Source organism: Hylobates moloch, unplaced genomic scaffold (genome assembly GCF_009828535.3).
Source record: "Hylobates moloch isolate HMO894 unplaced genomic scaffold, HMol_V3 SCAFFOLD_5, whole genome shotgun sequence".
Taxonomy (NCBI): Eukaryota; Metazoa; Chordata; class Mammalia; order Primates; family Hylobatidae; genus Hylobates; species Hylobates moloch.
Window position 1 is genome coordinate 83915297 of NW_026652280.1, and position 15913 is coordinate 83931209.

Consider the following 15913-nt stretch of genomic DNA (forward strand, 5'->3'; position numbering starts at 1 on the left):
CGCCTTTGGTCAGGGCCTTTGCTGAGCAGGAGCTCACCTCCCTGTCCCCACTTACCCCACCCTGGTCCCAACATTCCTCCAAGAAATCTGGAAAACTGGAAGTTAGGGATTCACTTGGTATCCCTGTTACCACCGACCCCAATTTGGAAGGTGCCCCTCACCCTCCTTGGGGCTCACGGGAACATGGGTGTGAATGCCTGGTGTGAAGAGATGTGTTCCCTCCCCTGGGCTGGCTCCCCATTCCAGCCAAGAAACCCTCCCAGTCACTGGACAGAGTCAAAACAGTTGGAACTCTGCTGGAGGGTGGCTGAGGGGACAGTGTGACACCCTGGGAGCCACTGAGCCTACTTGCATGGCTGCCATCCACCTACCACGTCACTCCGCAAGTCTTTATTGCCACCTGCCAGGTGCAAAGGTCTTACTCCAACGCCTGCCTTGAATGTAGGGGTGACCATGGGGCCTTTGCTCCAGCTGTTCCACCCACCCTGCCCCCACCTTCCCATCCCCGCAACTGTGGGCCCTCAAGGCCTCCCATCCTGCCTCCTGGGCTGCAGCTGCCCAAAGGCTCTGGTCAAGAGCGGCTGATCAGTGCCTGGGGCAAGAGGGGATGCCCAGCCCTGGGGGCCCTGGCATTCAGAGCTGAGCAGACAGACCCTCGGAGAATGACAGCGTAAGCACAAGCTACAGGATGATGGCCATGCCCTCAAGATGCAGGCTGCAGCAAGGATGACGCCCTCCCTGGGGGCTGGTCTGTTTCTGGTAGTGAACCCAAGGCCTGGCACTGAGGCAGCCCTTGGGAGTGTGGTAGACGGACACAGGCTAGCCTTCCCATCCAATCTGATGATCGTGCTGTCATCTGATGTTCCTGGCCTAACACCTAGGCAGTAGGTGGAGGCAGGGGATACAGGTCACACAGGCTACCTCCATGGGCAGCAGCCTCCCTGGGAATGGAGGAAACAGCCCTCTGGGGGCTCCTCCTGGGCCCTTCCAGGGGCCACCCAGTGAGATCCTAGGTGGGGCAAGGGTGCCCTGGATGAGAGTCCCTTTGCTGAGGCCCTCCCATCTGCATGAGTCCTTGAGGTGCTAAACTACAGCAGAGCCCTCAAACTGCAAAGCTGAGGGTCAGTTCTGAGCAAGGGTACAGGGGAAGGCACAGTGCCCCTGGAAGGCTGCTGGGGGCCATGGCCTCCTGTCACCTCTACCTGGCTTCTCCAAAACCCTGGGGGCCCTGCCCTTCTGTGGTGCCCACAGAAAGGTGTGTTGGAGGGAAGGAGGCGGGAGATGAGGTGGGTTCACTCCCCCCACCCAGAAGGACCAGAGGACTAAAACAAACCAGCTTTAATACCAATATAGTTCTCTCTTAAATACCGTGTTTCCCAGGACAAATGCAGGGGCAGGCTGTTGGCAGAAAGAGTAGAAAGGAAATGTGGAACAAAATGGAATGGATGGCCCAGGCCCAGGGTCCCTGCCTTGGGCACTAGGGACTGGGCTGCCTCGGAGACGGGGGAGTGACAGCAGCTCCCCCTGGTCCAGTTATTGCAGAGGCGTGGGGGCTCCCCTCCCTCCCCAGGCCTGAAACATTTCTCAGGATTACTCCTGACCTTCAGCCCCAGCAGGGCCAGGGCCTGGGCTCCTCTGGTCTGGGATGGGCCCCTTTGCCCAAAAGGGCCTACAGCTAAGGCATGGGGTGGGGTGGGGAGCCCCTGGACAGGCCTGCCGCTCTTAGTAGGTGCTCTGGTGGCCCGTGAGGATGTAGAGGTTGCTGTGCGCCTCTGGGTTGTCAGTGGGAATGCTCTCCAGGATGATGTCTCTGGAGGAGAGAGGAGTAGGGGGCAGGGCGGGAGACACTTGGCACATCAGCCCCTTCTCTGGCCTCAGGGGCATCTGAAGGGGAGGCTGGGGTGCCACCGCCTACCTGTGGGCCCCAAGCACTCGGAAGATCCTTGTTTCATCTGTGATCTCCTGGGTCACCTGGGAAGACAGGTGGGAAGCAGTGAGGCCACTCTAGTAGGTCCTTTCCAAAGAGGTAGGGACCACAAGGCAGGGGACAGCCAGGTCCCTGGGCCCCTCACCTCGTTGGTATCCAGGCTGCGGCCTTGCATCCCATGGCTCCAGAAGGCCAGCACGCTGTCCTGCAGGCACACTACGGGGGCCAGGCCACCATCAGCCCTGCACCCATCCTGGCGCCCCCTCAGCCACACCTGAGCCTGGGTCTGGGCCACAGGGGTCCTCACTGACCTCAGGTGACCAGGATAGCTCAGGAGAGGGGCTGGGGGATCTGCCTCCTCATCCTACCACCAGCCCCAGGCCCCTGAGCCACAACGTGCTCCAGGCCAGAGAAAGGCCTGCACCCCACCTCTGGCTCACTCACCCACAGTCTCGATGGGGAAATCAAAGGTCAGCTCAGGTGCCAGTGTGGCCGTGGGCTCGCCCTGCATGTTGACAATCCTCACACAGCCTGCACAGGGAGGGAACTGGTGGGTGGGGACGGGGAGGCTCCCTTCTGGGAAGGCAGACCCACGTGGTCCCCTCACCCCCATACTCCCCTGCCCTAAGCCCTGCCCCAGGGCACTCACGTTCAAAGCTGACTAGGATTGTGTCCCTGTCCACCTGGATCACCTGCTGGGCCGAGCCTGGAATCCCCTCTGCAGGCAGAGAAGAGAGACATGGCTTGGCTGAGCCACCAGTCCCCCAACCCCAAGAGGATATGGGGCCAGGCTACAGACAGCCCTTGGCCATGAGGGCACGTCAGCCTCACAACAGCCCTGTGGGGCTGGGAAACCTCATCTCCCTCCAGGGCTGGGAACTGAGGCTCTGAGAAGATGAGTGACCCGTCCTGGGGCTCATGGGGAGTGAGGGAGGAGTCAAGGGGAACCACGGGAGGGCTCCAGATTTAAGGGGACCAGGCCTCGTGACCCAGTCACTGTGTGACCTGGTACAAATCACTTTACCTCTTGGAGCCTCTGTTTCCTCATAACACAGACAAGATTGCACTGCCTTGAGAGGCTATCATGAGGATCAAGAATAAAATCCTGGGCTGGGCGCAGTGGCTCATGCCTGTAATCCCAGCACTATGGGAGGCCGAAGCGGGCGGATCACCTGAGATCAGGCGTTCGAGACCAGCCTGGCCAACGTGGCGAAACCCCATTTCTACTAATAATACAAAAAGTAGCCGGATGTGGTGGCACATGCTTGTAATCCCAGCTAGTTGGGAGGCTGAGGCAAGAGAATCGCTTGAACCCAGGAGGCAGAGGTTGCAGTGAGCCGAGATCATGCCATTGCACTCCAGCCTGGGCGACAGAGCAAGACTCTTGTCTCAAAAAATAAAAAAATAAATAAAGAATCAAATCCTGTGTGTGAGACCCCTGGCTCAGGGCCTGGCACCAGGTGCCTTAACCACGTGCGCCCTCCCTTCTCCCTTACCCATCGCTGCTCTTTTTCACCCCAAGCTGCCACAACACCTGGAGTCCTGCTTCCTGGCTCAGAATGGGGGCCTCTAGGCCCTGCCTTGCCAGATCTGCCTCTTCCCTGCAGCCTGGAGCAATGTTGACCAGTTTTGTTTTTGTTTTTGTTTTTTGTTTTGAGATAGGGTCTCACTCTGTCACCCAGGCTGGAGTGCAGTGGCGCGAACATGGCTCACAACTGCCTCTGTCTCCCAGGCTCAAGTGATCCTCCCACTCAGCCCAAGTAGCTGGGATTACACACGTGCACCAACATGCCCAGCTAATTTTTTGTAGAGTCAGCGTCTCGCCATGTTGTCCAGGCTGGTCTCAAACTCACGAGCTCAAGCCCCTCTCTCTCCTTGGCCTCCCAAAATGCTGGGATTATAGGCGTGAGCCACCGTGCCTGGCCTGGCCAGGCCAGGATTTTCTTAGCTGCCAAGCCCTTTGGTCTAATGAACCCTTTTATGGAAGCCCAGGTGAAGCTCACTGAAGGGAGGCTGTGGGCCCCAGACCCCACATGGCAGCCCTCAAGGTCTCTGTGGAGCCACCAGCTGTGGGGAGCCTAGTTTGAGAGCCTCGGCCCTCCCTGCCTCCCTCCCTCGGTCTCTCATGCACACACACCCATCCCCAGCAGCCTGGCCCTTCTGCTCACCAGGTGGGATGAGGATATCGGGTGTCAGGCCAGCCTCCAGGGGCAGGACATGGAACAGGACGCGGCAGCCGGGCCCCTCAGGCCCCTCGGCCCCCACACACACCTGCGGCAGCTCCTTCCCATCCAGCACCAGCGGCTCCAGCATCCCAGCTGGGCTGGGCAGAGGGCTGGAGAAGTTCTAGGGGGCAGCAGGGATGCTCAGGTCTCCATTTCTCCCCCCAGAGCTCTGAGGGTGCCCTGGGCCTCCCCCCACCGCCCCTCACCTTCAGCAGCAGGAACTTCTGCAGCGGCTCATACCACTGCAGCAGGAGCAGGCTGGTGGGCAGGGCGGCCAGGAGGAAGGTGGCACCCGTGTAGGGGTTCCGCACTGGCAGGGGAGCAGGCAGTGGGCACCGGGCTGGGCCTGTGCTGTCCCCCACCAGGCCCCTCACCACCCCACCCAGCTCATTTCTTACCCACACGACACTGCAAGCAGCCTTTGGTGTCAGGAATCTTGGTGGACAGAGCAAAGCGCCTGTAGGGGTGACAACCAGGGCCTGTGTCCAGGATGCCATCCATGGGCAAGGCCCCTGCAGAGCCCTATGAGGTGGGCACTATCAGCTTCCCTCTTTACAAGTAAGGGACTGAGACTCAGAGACACAAAGTAACCTGCCCCAAGAACAGCTGGGAAAGGTGGAGGATCTGAAGCCAGTCTCCCAGCCCTGTAGCCATGAGGGAGTGTTTCCATCCAGGCCAGAGGTTTGGGTCTCAGGATTGCTTCGAGCTCTGTGTGACTCCGGGCAAGCCACTTAATCTCTCCATGCCTCAGTTTCGTCATCTGTAGATTGGGGATAATGGCAGATCCAACCCCAGAGGGTCACAGTGAAGGCTTCATGAGTTAATACAGGGGAGGTGCTCTCAGCAGTGCTGGGAATCGTGTGTGCTCACAGAGGGCCAGCTCCTGTCATCCCATATTAGGACTTTCCACCTATTTTGAGTCACTGAAAGTCCTTGTCAGGTAAAGGCAGGGTATAAAGAAAGAAATGATGCCAGACGCAGTGGCTCATGCCTGTAATCCCAGCACTTTGGGAGGCCGAGGTAGGCAGATCACCTGAGGTCGGGAGTTTGAGACCAGCCTGACCAACATGGAGAAGCCCTGTCTCTACTAAAAATACAAAATTAGCCAGGCGTGGTGGTGCGTGCCTGTAATCCCAGCTACTTGGGAGGCTGAGGCAGGAGAATTGCTTGAACCCAGGAGGCGGAGGTTGCAGTGAGTCGAGATTGTGCCATTGGACTCCAGCCTGGGCAAACGAGAGCGAAACTCCATCTCAAAAAAAAAAAAAAAAAAAAAAGAAATGAAGGAAGAAATGAGAGCATGGAGGGGCCAGGGAGGATGCAGGCTCCAGCCCCACCAGGTTGCACAGAGTGCGCACGGCCCATTTCACAGATGGGAAAACAGGCCCTGGGCAGTGAATGAACTTCAAAAGGCAAACGGCCTGCCCTCTGCTTCTCCAGCTGAGGCAATAGCCCTGTGGGGCCAGGGGGTGGCTTGCCTTGCTGTCAGGGAAGAAGTAGTGAGGGACAATCATCAGAGGGGCCCTTGCCTTGGCCATTGGGTGTCCCCTAACCCTCCAGGGGACCCTCTGAGCCTGTTTCTTCCTCTGAGGAATGGGGCTTCCTGTCAGCAGCCCTGCCACCTCCACCCAGCGGCCCATGTCCTGTTTGTACCTTCTGCCAGGACATGGAGGAAGCCAATGTCTGTCTCTCACTGTCCCTGGTCCTCGTCCCTCCCTCTCCCCACATTCCTCCCACTCTCCTCCCCACCTGGTCTTTGGATGGGACAAAGGCATATATTTTGTATTTGTTTTTTCTCCAAATAACTCCAGTTCTCTGTTCTTTGCATTCAAAGTGCTCACTGTGCCTCTGCCATTTCCCGAACACAAGCTCAAAGCTGCCTGTGACCTGTTGGGGCTCTGATGGGCCTGTTTCCTGTAGGTCCTGCGCCAAAGCAGACTCACTTGGGGACTAAGCTCAGGAAGCCCCAAGGCCACAGGGCACCAGATGTGGTCCTGGAGTGAGCACGTTGCAGGAAAGGCCCTCCCGAGCTCCCCAGCTGTTGCAGCCACTGGCCTGGCCTCCCCTACCCTCTGCACTCAGTCCACTGCTTCCCACACCACCCACCTGCTCATAACAATGTCGGGGCCCATAGCCCAGGGCCCCTCCCTTCAGAGCCCAGCCCCATCCAGCCATGGACTGACACAGGTCCCACTTGCACATCTAATAAGCATCTTCATGCAACAAAATTGAATTCAGCTCCCCCTGAAACTGCTCCACCTTCAGCTGAGGACAGCGCCATCCTTCCTGATACCCAGGCCAAAAACCTTGGAGCCATCCTTGACTCCTCTTTCTCTTTCATCAGGAAATCCTACTGGCTCAACTTTCAAAAGAGAATCAGAATCTGACTGTTTTTCTCTTCTGTTTTTCTTTTTTTTGAGATGGAGTCTTGCTCTGTTGCCCAGGCTGGAGCACAATGGTGCGATCTCAGCTCACTGCAACCTCCGCCTCCCAGGTTCAAGCGATTCTCCTGCCTCAGACTCCCGAGTAGCTGGGATTACAGGTGCCCGCCACCATGCCCAGCTAATTTTTGTATTTTTAGTAGGGACGGGGTTTCACCATGTTGACCAGGCTGGTCTCGAACTCCTGACTCAGTTGATCCACCCGCCAAAGCCTCCCAAAGTGCTGGGATTACAGGCGTGAGCCACTGTGCCTGGCCCCCAGGCAAACTCTTATAGCTCCCCAGCTCACCAGGCTGCTCTGCCCCAACACATGCTAACGCATACTTGCTCTTCCCCCTGCCTGGAGTGCCATTCCCTACCTCATCTGCCTAGAAACGTGACACACTTTCGAACCTCCCAAGCTTGCCGGGTCTCTGAGGCCTCTCCACCCCCCCAGCTCTCCCTCTAACTGGACCTCAGTACCGGGTGCTAATCGTCCACACTTCCCTTTTTCTTTTTTTTTGAGACAAGGTCTTGCTCTGCTGCCCAGGCTTCAGTGCAGTGGTACGATCACGATCACAGTTCACTTCAACCTCAACCTCCTGGGCTCAAGCAATCCTCCCGCCTCAGCCTCCTGATGGCTGGGACCACCAACACACAATGCCATGCCTACACTACCATGCTCAGCTAATTTTTTGATTTTTTTTTTTTTTTTTTTGAGACGGAGTCTCACTCTGTTGCCCTGGCTGGAGTGCAGTGGCACTATCTCGGCTCACCGCAAGCTCCGCCTCCCAGGTTCACGCCATTCTCCTGCCTCAGCCTCCTGCGTAGCTGGGACTACAGGCGCCCGCCACCGCGCCCGGCTAATTTTTTGTATTTTTAGTAGATAGGGGTTTCACCGTGTTAGCCAGGATGGTCTTGATCTCCTGACTTCATGATCTGCCCACCTCGGCCTCCCAAAGTGCTAGGATTATAGGCGTGAGCCACTGCACCCGGCCCCATTTTTTGATTTTTTGGGTTTTTTTTTTTCTTTCTTTTTTGAGACAGAGTCTCACTGTCGGCCAGGCTGGAGTGCAGTGGTGTGATCTCGGCTCACTGCAACCTCTGCCTCTCAGGTTCAAGCGATTCTCCCGTCTCAGCCTCCCGAGTAGCTGGGACTACAGGCATGTGCCACCACACCTGGCTAATTTTTTTTTGTATTTTTAGTAGAGACGGGGTTTCACCATGTTAGCCAGGATAGTCTGCATCTCCTGACCTCGTGATCCACCCGCCTTGGCCTCCCAAAGTGCTGGGATTTTTGAGACGGAGTCTCGCTCTGTCGCCCAGGCTGGAGTGCAGTGGTGCAATCTCGGCTCACTGCAAGCTTCGCCTCCCGGGTTCACGCCATTCTCCTGCCTCAGCCTCTCTGAGTAGCTGGGACTACAGCCGCCCGCCACTACGCCCGGCTAATTTTTTTGTATTTTTAATAGAGACGGGGTTTCACCGTGGTCTCGATCTCCTGACCTCGTGATCCGCCCGCCTCGGCCTCCCAAAGTGCTGGGATTACAAGCGTGAGCCACCGCGTCCGGCCACCCCCAGCCTTTTTTGATTTTTTGTAGAGACAAGGTCTCCCTGTGTTTTGAGGCTGATCTCAAACACATGGCCTCAAACAATCCTTCTGCCTCAGATTGCAGGATTGGGATTACAGGGATGAGCCACCACACCCAGCCCCACTGTTTCTTGAAAGCAAGGACTCACGGGAATCCTTGAAAGCAAGGACTCACCCATCTCCCCCATTTCTTGAAAGCGAGGACTCATGGGATTCTCCATGTCCCCAAGCCCAGCATAGTGGCCAACATAGCATAAGTGCTCAGTAAATGTTTGCTTAACTGTCAAGCCCCACATCCAGACAACCACAGCTCCTACAACTTGGAAAGCACTTTCACATCCACTATCTCCTTCTTGCCTCCCAACAAGCCAGCGGGAGGGGGTGGGAAGGCCATCAATTGTATTGACAGAGGAGGAAACAGGCGCTCAGAGAGGCAAAGTAACATGCCTAAGATTGCTGCAATCCCAGGAACTGGCAAGGCCATGTTCCAGCCCCTCCCTGCCCCTCTGCCTCCCCCTCCCTGCCCCTCTGCCTCCCGCTCCCTGCAAGCCCAAGATCCCTGACCTGGGGATGATGCGCTGGGTGAGGCGGTTGGTGGGGATGGAGAGGGGAACCTGTTGCTGTAGCCTCCGCTGCTCAAACAGGCCTGGGAGGTCATGGGCCCAGATGTGTGTGGATTTCCCTGCAGAGACGGGGAGAGGCTGGGCCTGGGGCATTGGTGGGCAGGATGCTGAGGCGCTGGAGCCCCTGCGGGCCCTGCCTCCCTGCCCGTCCCACCTTGTACCTGAGAGTGACAGCAGCACGTTGTTCACGCAGTAGAGCCAGGAGCAGCGATGTGAAATCAGCTGGAGGCCACAGAGGGACAGGTGGTCAGCACCCCAGGCCCCCAAAGGCCTCTGCCCCCCACAGCCAGCCGGGCCTCACCTTCTCCAGCGTATCCTCATGTAGTTCATGCAGGTTGAGTGTGTAGATGCCTTCCTCGGCCCCTACCACCAGAAACTGGTCTGCCAGTTTGGGCATGGGGTCAGAGGTCAGACATGGCCCCTGGCCCAAGCTGAGGGATTCCTTGGGCTCCCACTTCCTCCCTGCCCCCACCTACCCCGAGTAACAGGGTGAATCCAGGTGACAGCAGCATGGATCCGCAGGGGGCAGCCATTGAAGACCTTGGAGAAGCAGGCGCCCATCTGCGGAGGAGGCAAGAGGCTGGCGAGGGAGTGCAGGGGTGGTGGGTGGCAGGGCTGTGGGACTGCAGGGCTTGGGGCAAACACTTACATGCACCTTGGGAGTTGGGGGGAGCCCGTGGCAGGACGACCTCTGGGAGGGAGGGAAGGAGTCAGGGCTGATATGACAACTGTAGCCGCTCGTCTCCCCACGCCCCTGTAGCACCCTCTCACCTCAGGATCCTCCCGCTGCTTCATGGTGGCCCAGGCCGCAGGCAGCAGTGGGGGGCTGTTGTGGCCTGAAGGAGGTGGGGGCAGGGTTCCTGCAGGCACAGGCGTGCTGTAATTTCCTGCTGCAGCCCCCACCCTGGGGCTGCCTCCTGGCCTCCCAAGCCTGAGACTCACCTGGGGGACTGGACAGAGGCTCCTCTGCTGGAGGCTCAGTGGGGAGTGGCCCTAGGAACGGGACCCGCTTGATGGTTCCCATGGTATCGTCTGGGGAGTCCAGCTCCTGGTAGGACGGGCAGGGCCCAGCCCGGCTATTACCAGGTTGCCCTGTAACCGCATCCCACTCCAATTGTACCCTCTGCAGTGGCCTGGATCCCAGCTCCAGCCTCCCTCTGTGTGGCACCTGGAATTCTGAGGCTGACCGAATGGTCAGACTCCTGTGGGAGGGAGATGAGGCGTGAGGCATGAGGTGTGACTGGCACCAAGGCCGCCCGCCCCTTGCCCCTCCCCAAGGCCCACACCCCTCACCTTTCCTCCAGGGCCTCCTGGACCGACTGCAGCAGGCTCCTGGGCAGTGGGGAAACGGGGTCAGAGGTCAGCCTTTCTTTTTTTTTTTTTTTTTTTTAAGACAGAGTTTCACTTTTGTCACCCAGGCTGGAGTGCAATGGCAAGATCTCGGCTCACTGCAACCTCTGCCTCCCAGATTCTCCTGCCTCAGCCTCCCGAGTAGCTGGGATTACAGGCGTGGGCCACCATGCCCAGCTAACTTTTGTTTGTTTATTTATTTATTTGAGATGGAGTCTCACTCTGTTGCCTAGGCTGGAGTGCAGTGGCACAGTCTCAGCTCACTACAACCTCTGCCTCCCAGGTTCAAACGATTCTCCTGCCTTAGCCTCCTGAGTAGCTGGGATTACAGGCACCTGCCACTACACCGGCTAATTTTTTGTATTTTTACTAGAGACGGGCTTTCACCATGTTGGCCAGGCTGGTCTCAAACTCCTGACCTTGGGATCCGCCCACCTCGGCCTCCCAAAGTGCTGGGATTATAGGCATAAGCCACCGTAGACAGCCTAATTTTTGTATTTTAAGTAGAGATGGGGTTTCACCATGTTGGCAAAGCTGGTCTTGAACTCCTGACCTCAGGTGATCCACCCACCTCAGCCTCCTAAAGTGCTGGGATTACAGGCATGAGCCACGGTGCCTGGTCAGAGGTCAGCCTTTCTGCCTCCCCTGCCACCCCCTGCAGCTTCCCCATCCCTCACTTACCCACTCAGCTCTTCCTTTCCCAGTAGTGTCCACTCTTCCTCCCACTGGGGGAAACCAAGGTAGAGACCGGGGAAGAAGCAGAGACAGGTGCAACATGAGAGGGCGGTCAAGAGATTCAGGAGAGGAAAGACAGACAGACAGACAGACAGACGGGAAAGGTGAGATGGAAACACATGGGAGATGAGAGAGACAGACAATGGGAGGCAGAGCTGAAGACTGTGAAAGAAAGGGCAACAGACAGCAAGGGAGGAAGAGACAGGCTGGGGGGTGAGGAGAGACCAGTGACAGAGCCAGTGAGGGCAGAGACAGCGAGTCAGACCACTGGGGACACACAGGTGGGAAAACGAGGCTGAGCAGGGTAGGGTGGGGCTTGGGCACATGACGGCCTCCTTTTGGGAAAGGCACCGTCTCTGTGCTACCTTCCAGCCACCCACCTAAAAGAACTTGGCCCAGGAAGGAGCCCCTAACCCTCCAGATCCCTGGGTAGGACAGGCTTGCTTGGACAGTCCAAGGCCCAAGGCCCGAGGCCGCCCAGCTTCAAATCTCCCTTGATTTGAGCTGCTCGGCCTCCATCCGACCTCCCTGCCCCACCTCTGGGCACCACCTTCCCCTCAAGGCCTGCCCGCTCACCGGCTCATTCAGTGGGTCAGTTTCCTTCCTGCGTGGGGCGCCAAATTTCACCTGGTGAACTGGGGGGCCCAGAGTACAGGGGTGAAGGAGGTGGAGTCTCAGGATGGACCCCTACTCACACCAAATCCATGTGCACACAGGCCCCCCAAAATCTGCACACACACAGCCCCTGCTGCAGACTCACACTGGATCTCCGAGGGGGTCCTCTCGGCCGGGCCGTGCTGCCCCCGGGAGTGAATGGTGTCTGGAAACATGTCATAGGTCTAAGGAAAAACAGAAACAGTGTGGACACACCTGGCACGCGGCTCATGCGGGGGCTGCTCTAGGAGCTTCACACGCACCAGCGCGTTTTGCTTTCATGACAGCCCTCCAGGACTACTGTAAAATAAAATGGAACCCCACTTCACAGATGAGAGAACCCACACAGAGCGGTGCCAAAGATCACACAGAAAGCAAGAAAATGGCACAGTCGTGGTCATGGTCAGCTTGGACTCAAGGGCAGGGACCTATCAAGGGGGTGGTACAGGAAACAAAACTCAGCATGGCAGAGACTCCTAATGGGAGGGCTCAGCTGAGGCCAGCTCCCCGAGCTGGAATGGTGCCAGTTAAAGGACCTCCACCAACATCACCCTTGGGCTCTTCCTAAGCAGACCAGCCCAAGACTCACTTTCCAGCCCCCCTCACCTACCTCCAGCTCACAGTCCTCAGGGGAGGGGGTCCCTAGATGAGGGTCACTGGCTTTGTCCAGCAGCTGTGTGAGGAGGGCCCGAGGGAGCTGCTGAGTTGTGAACGGGTGCTGGAAAGTGGGGGAGGGGGTGATCAGGTTGACCCCTGATCCAGGGCCCTGCTTTTGAGTACTGGGCCTTTCTCCCGGCCCCCTGCCTCCCACCTGCAGGAGCTTCTCTGCTGTTGGCCTCTTCTTAGGATTCTTGGTCAGGGCCAGTTTGAGAAAGTGGTGGAAATTCTGGGTCCTAGTAGGCACAAGAGCCCCCCAGCCCCAGATCCAGGTTAGCCCTCATGCAGGGTGTCCTGCCAGCTGCCCTACCACCCCTCCAGAGGCGTCTGCTGGGCCTGCCCAGGAAGGAGCCAGCCGAGGCCAAGGGCCACTGGCCGAGCAACGCTGCCTTGCGACACAGCAGCTGCTCCACCAACCCTCTGCCCTTCTTTCCTGACGACGCTGGGTCTTCAACCCACAGAAGGACCAGGCCCCTGACTCAGATGGTCTGAAGTGGCCCAGAGAGGACAGGGCTCTTGGGGTTGCCCCCTGGGAGTTGGCAGAGGCTGTTTGCCCACTATGGGGCTGACAAAAAAGGGGGTCCTGGCAGCAGGGTGTGGCCCTTACCAGCGAGTCTTATCTCTCAGTTTGGGCGGCTGGAAGCTGCTCTTCGACATGAGCATCAGGGCCCTGTGGAGGGCGCGAGGTCAGGGGCCACGGGCCGCAGGTCAAGGGTCAGGTGAGGGGCAGGTGTTGGGCTGACCTCATGGGGTGCAGGTGGAACAGAGGGGGCTGCAGCTCGCCCAGCTCAATGGCAGTGATGCCCAGGGCCCAGACGTCACATAGCTCGTTGTAGCCACCTTTGCGCTCCACAGCAGCCACCTCGGGAGCCATCCTAGAGGTGGGGTCACAGATGGGATGGCCGGGTGCCCCCCTCTGTGGCCCCTGCTCCTTTGCCCCAGGCGCAGCCTCACCAGTAGGGAGTCCCAATGAAAGACCTCCTCTTGGCCACAGACGCTGTCAGCTCGCCTGACACCCCAAAGTCAGCTGTGGGGAGAAACAGCCACTCTCACCAGCCCTCTGGCTGCCACTCACCCTCCCACGCCCAGGGCTCTGGCTCGGGCTGCACCTGGCAGGGCTCAGATGGGCAGGTGGCCCCACTTGGTCACAGCTGCCTCAGGCCCTAGGCAAGGCCAGGTCCCTCTCCTGAGAGGAGTCAACCACCCTCTATCCCTGACGGAGTGCCTGGTCCCATGTCAACTCCGTGCAGACCCAACCTCCTCCATTTTCCAGCAGGGAGGGAGTATGGTTCCATCTTCTAGGCAGGGAAACTGAGACTCAAGTGGCAAAGTGACTCGCCCAGTGACACCCAACCCTTGAGTCCAGGGTAGCCAGGGAGGGTCCACAGAACCCTCACCCTAATCGTGCCCCCAGGGTACTGACCCAGTTTGACATCTCCCTGGAGAGTGAGGAGAAGGTTGGCTCCCTGTGGGAATGGAGGAGAGAGAATCCCATCTGGTGCCCCCAAGGGCCTCCTCCTCCCTCCCAGGAATGCCCCCAGCCAGGCGCCTACCTTGATGTCTCTATGGATCTTTCCTTGAGAATGCAGGTGGTGGAGCCCCTGGGGACAAAGAGGAGTCCCTGAGAGCAGCCACCCAGCACCGTCCCACCTCCCCTGAACCCCCTCCCAGGACTGGGGCCCCCAACTCAGGCTGCTTCTTCCTCCCCTCTCCCCAAACAGGAAGTGACTGAGCCAAGAGGGAAATGGACTGCTTCCGGCAACAGGGCTGGGGCCCCTTTTCCCCAGGACCTACAGCCCCTCGGGCCAGCCCCACCCGAGGCACTCCACCCGCCTCCCTGCTGGTCATCTGGGCTCCCAGCCCACAGCTTCTGGAGATCAGAGGTGTGGGCACCTCACAGGCCCAGCTACCTTCAGTGCCTCTCGGCAGACGTAGGCAATCTGCCGCTCCTCCAGGGGTCCAGTGGCTGAAAAGAAAAGGGAGAGGCTGGCTTGGGGCCCGGGGGTTATGCCCACCCTCCCAGGCTACCCTGTGTGGAAAAAGCAGCAGGCACTATTAAATGAAAGCGGTGTTGGCCACGTCCTCTCCCAGTTTAGTCTAGGATACCGAACCCAGAGATGGACAGTATTTCTCTCAAGGTCACACAGCCAGGCAGGAGTGGAGAGGAGCCCAAGTCCAGGGCCCAGAGTCCCCTCCGGTACCCCAGTGGGGTGGGGGTGGGGGAAGGCTGGGGCCTGCTGGGGCCTGGAGCCCTGGCCTCACCATGGTAAATCTCCTGCAGAGAGCCCCCTCCGCAGAATTCCATGCAGATCCACAAGCGGTCATTCCTAGGGGACAAAGAGCTGGGGTGGGCACAAAGCAGGTCACACAGGGGTTGCCTGGGGCCAGAAGGATAAGACAGCCTCACCTGAGGTAGCTGCCAATGTAGGCCACCACATTGGGGTGGCGGCACTCACGCAGGATGGTGATTTCCTGCTGGAGGGAGCTGATGTCGTCCCCTGGGAAGCACAAAGCATCATGGGGGTGGCGCGCTGGGGTTGCCCTGACTCAGTGCCCTCATCTGCAAAATGGGCACAGAGTGCCTCCCTCCAGGCCAGGCAGGTGCCAGGTGACAGCACTTCCTGGGGTACGCCTCTCAGGGGTCTGGGAAACGTCAACCCTCCGCCCGTACCCCGCGCCCGCGGGCGCTCTGCCCTCCCTCTGGCGCAGAGGCCCGACCTGGGCCCTCACCTGGATCTAGCTTGACTATCTTCACGGCGGCCAGTTCGGACGTGACCGTGTCGCGGGCCTGCAGGGGCGGAGGGTGAAGCGGGATGGGGGGCGGGGCCGGGGGCTAGATCCCGCCGCGGGGTGCGGGGCTGGCACCCTCCTCCCGGCTCTACCGCCCGTCCCGTCGCCCGGCGCACCTTGTAGACGTCGCCATAGGTCCCGGCCCCCACGCGCTGCAGCAACTCGAAGCGGTCCCGCGGGTCCTGCAGCGACACATCCCGCAGCAGCGCCATGGCCCGGCGCCGGGCGGGCCGGCAGGCGGGCAGGCGCGAGCTGCGGAGCCGGCGCGGGGAGGCGCGGGGCGGGGCGGGGCGGGGCGGGCGCCCGTGGCTCCGAGGCCGTGGGGGCGGGGCCGCGCAGGGGATGCCCCACCGCCCGGCCGGGAGGAGGCGCCCGCGGGACTGGCCCTCGGCGGCGCGGGGAAGCCCCGAAGCTGGGGCGGAGCCTACGTCCTTCCGCCGCCACCGTCGCTCGCGCTCCGCAGGTACGGAGCGCAAAGTCCTGGGAGCCAGAAGACAGAGGGAAAAGGGGGCGCTCCACTCACCGCCCCATCCCCAATTTCCCAGATGAAACATGGACTTGCGCTTTGTATTTTTTTTTAACAAAATGTATTCATCTTTCTTGGAACTGAAAAATAAATCTATGTACAAAACAGGAAGAGATCAGGCTCCTGTCACCCATTCCTAACCCTCTGCAGATTTCCTCCGGGATGCTCCGAGATGGGCTGGACCTCTGGGAGGTTCCCAGAGGGTCGGAAGGGAGGTCCTGCTCTGATCCGGGGCCAGTTTCGTCAGGAAGAGGGCGGGGCTCAGGATGCTCATAGGCTGGGGGCGGAGTTTCGTGTCCCAGACTCGGGATAGAAAGGAAACTAGGATTTCCAAATTCTGGAGCAAGACTTAAGTTATTTGGGGCAGGGGGCTTGGATTCGCAAGATATGGAATTCTGAAGTGCGGAAATATACTCCTAGG

The 15913-nt window shown here is 59.1% G+C and overlaps 1 protein-coding gene across 3 annotated transcripts; it reads right to left on the reverse strand.

The window, feature by feature from the left end:
• Positions 1–1322: 1322 nt before the first annotated feature.
• On the reverse strand, positions 1323–15573 carry MAP4K2 (mitogen-activated protein kinase kinase kinase kinase 2). Of its 3 annotated transcripts, none has more exons than XM_032153314.2 (32): positions 15083–15573; positions 14907–14964; positions 14584–14674; positions 14439–14503; positions 14087–14142; positions 13730–13777; positions 13600–13642; positions 13131–13203; positions 12920–13051; positions 12784–12846; positions 12331–12412; positions 12130–12237; positions 11626–11704; positions 11442–11500; positions 10812–10855; positions 10074–10112; positions 9949–9982; positions 9723–9828; positions 9552–9616; positions 9430–9471; positions 9257–9341; positions 9082–9161; positions 8942–9002; positions 8722–8839; positions 4551–4609; positions 4359–4462; positions 4096–4273; positions 2577–2645; positions 2372–2458; positions 2073–2143; positions 1916–1971; positions 1323–1810 (listed from the first exon to the last, which is right to left on the reverse strand). In XM_032153314.2, the coding sequence occupies exons 1-32, from the start codon at positions 15518–15520 to the stop codon at positions 1723–1725; spliced, it is 2781 nt and encodes a 926-aa protein (XP_032009205.2). In that variant the 5' UTR covers positions 15521–15573; the 3' UTR covers positions 1323–1722. The 3 variants fall into 3 exon arrangements, with proteins under 3 accessions (XP_032009205.2, XP_032009204.2, XP_058294875.1); XM_032153313.2 differs by having other exon boundaries at positions 9552–9640; XM_058438892.1 differs by lacking the exon at positions 2073–2143 and having other exon boundaries at positions 9552–9640.
• Positions 15574–15913: the final 340 nt, after the last annotated feature.

Coding starts and splice junctions, on each gene's coding strand:
- MAP4K2 (XM_032153313.2), bottom strand. CDS start 15,520: ATGTTTCATCTGGGAAATTGGGGATGGGGCGGTGAGTGGAGCGCCCCC. Junction 14,504..14,583: donor TACATTGGCAGCTACCTCAG/GTGAGGCTGTCT, acceptor TTTGTCCCCTAG/GAATGACCGCTTGTGGATCT. Junction 11,705..12,129: donor CTGAGGACTGTGAGCTGGAG/GTAGGTGAGGGG, acceptor GTTTTTCCTTAG/ACCTATGACATGTTTCCAGA.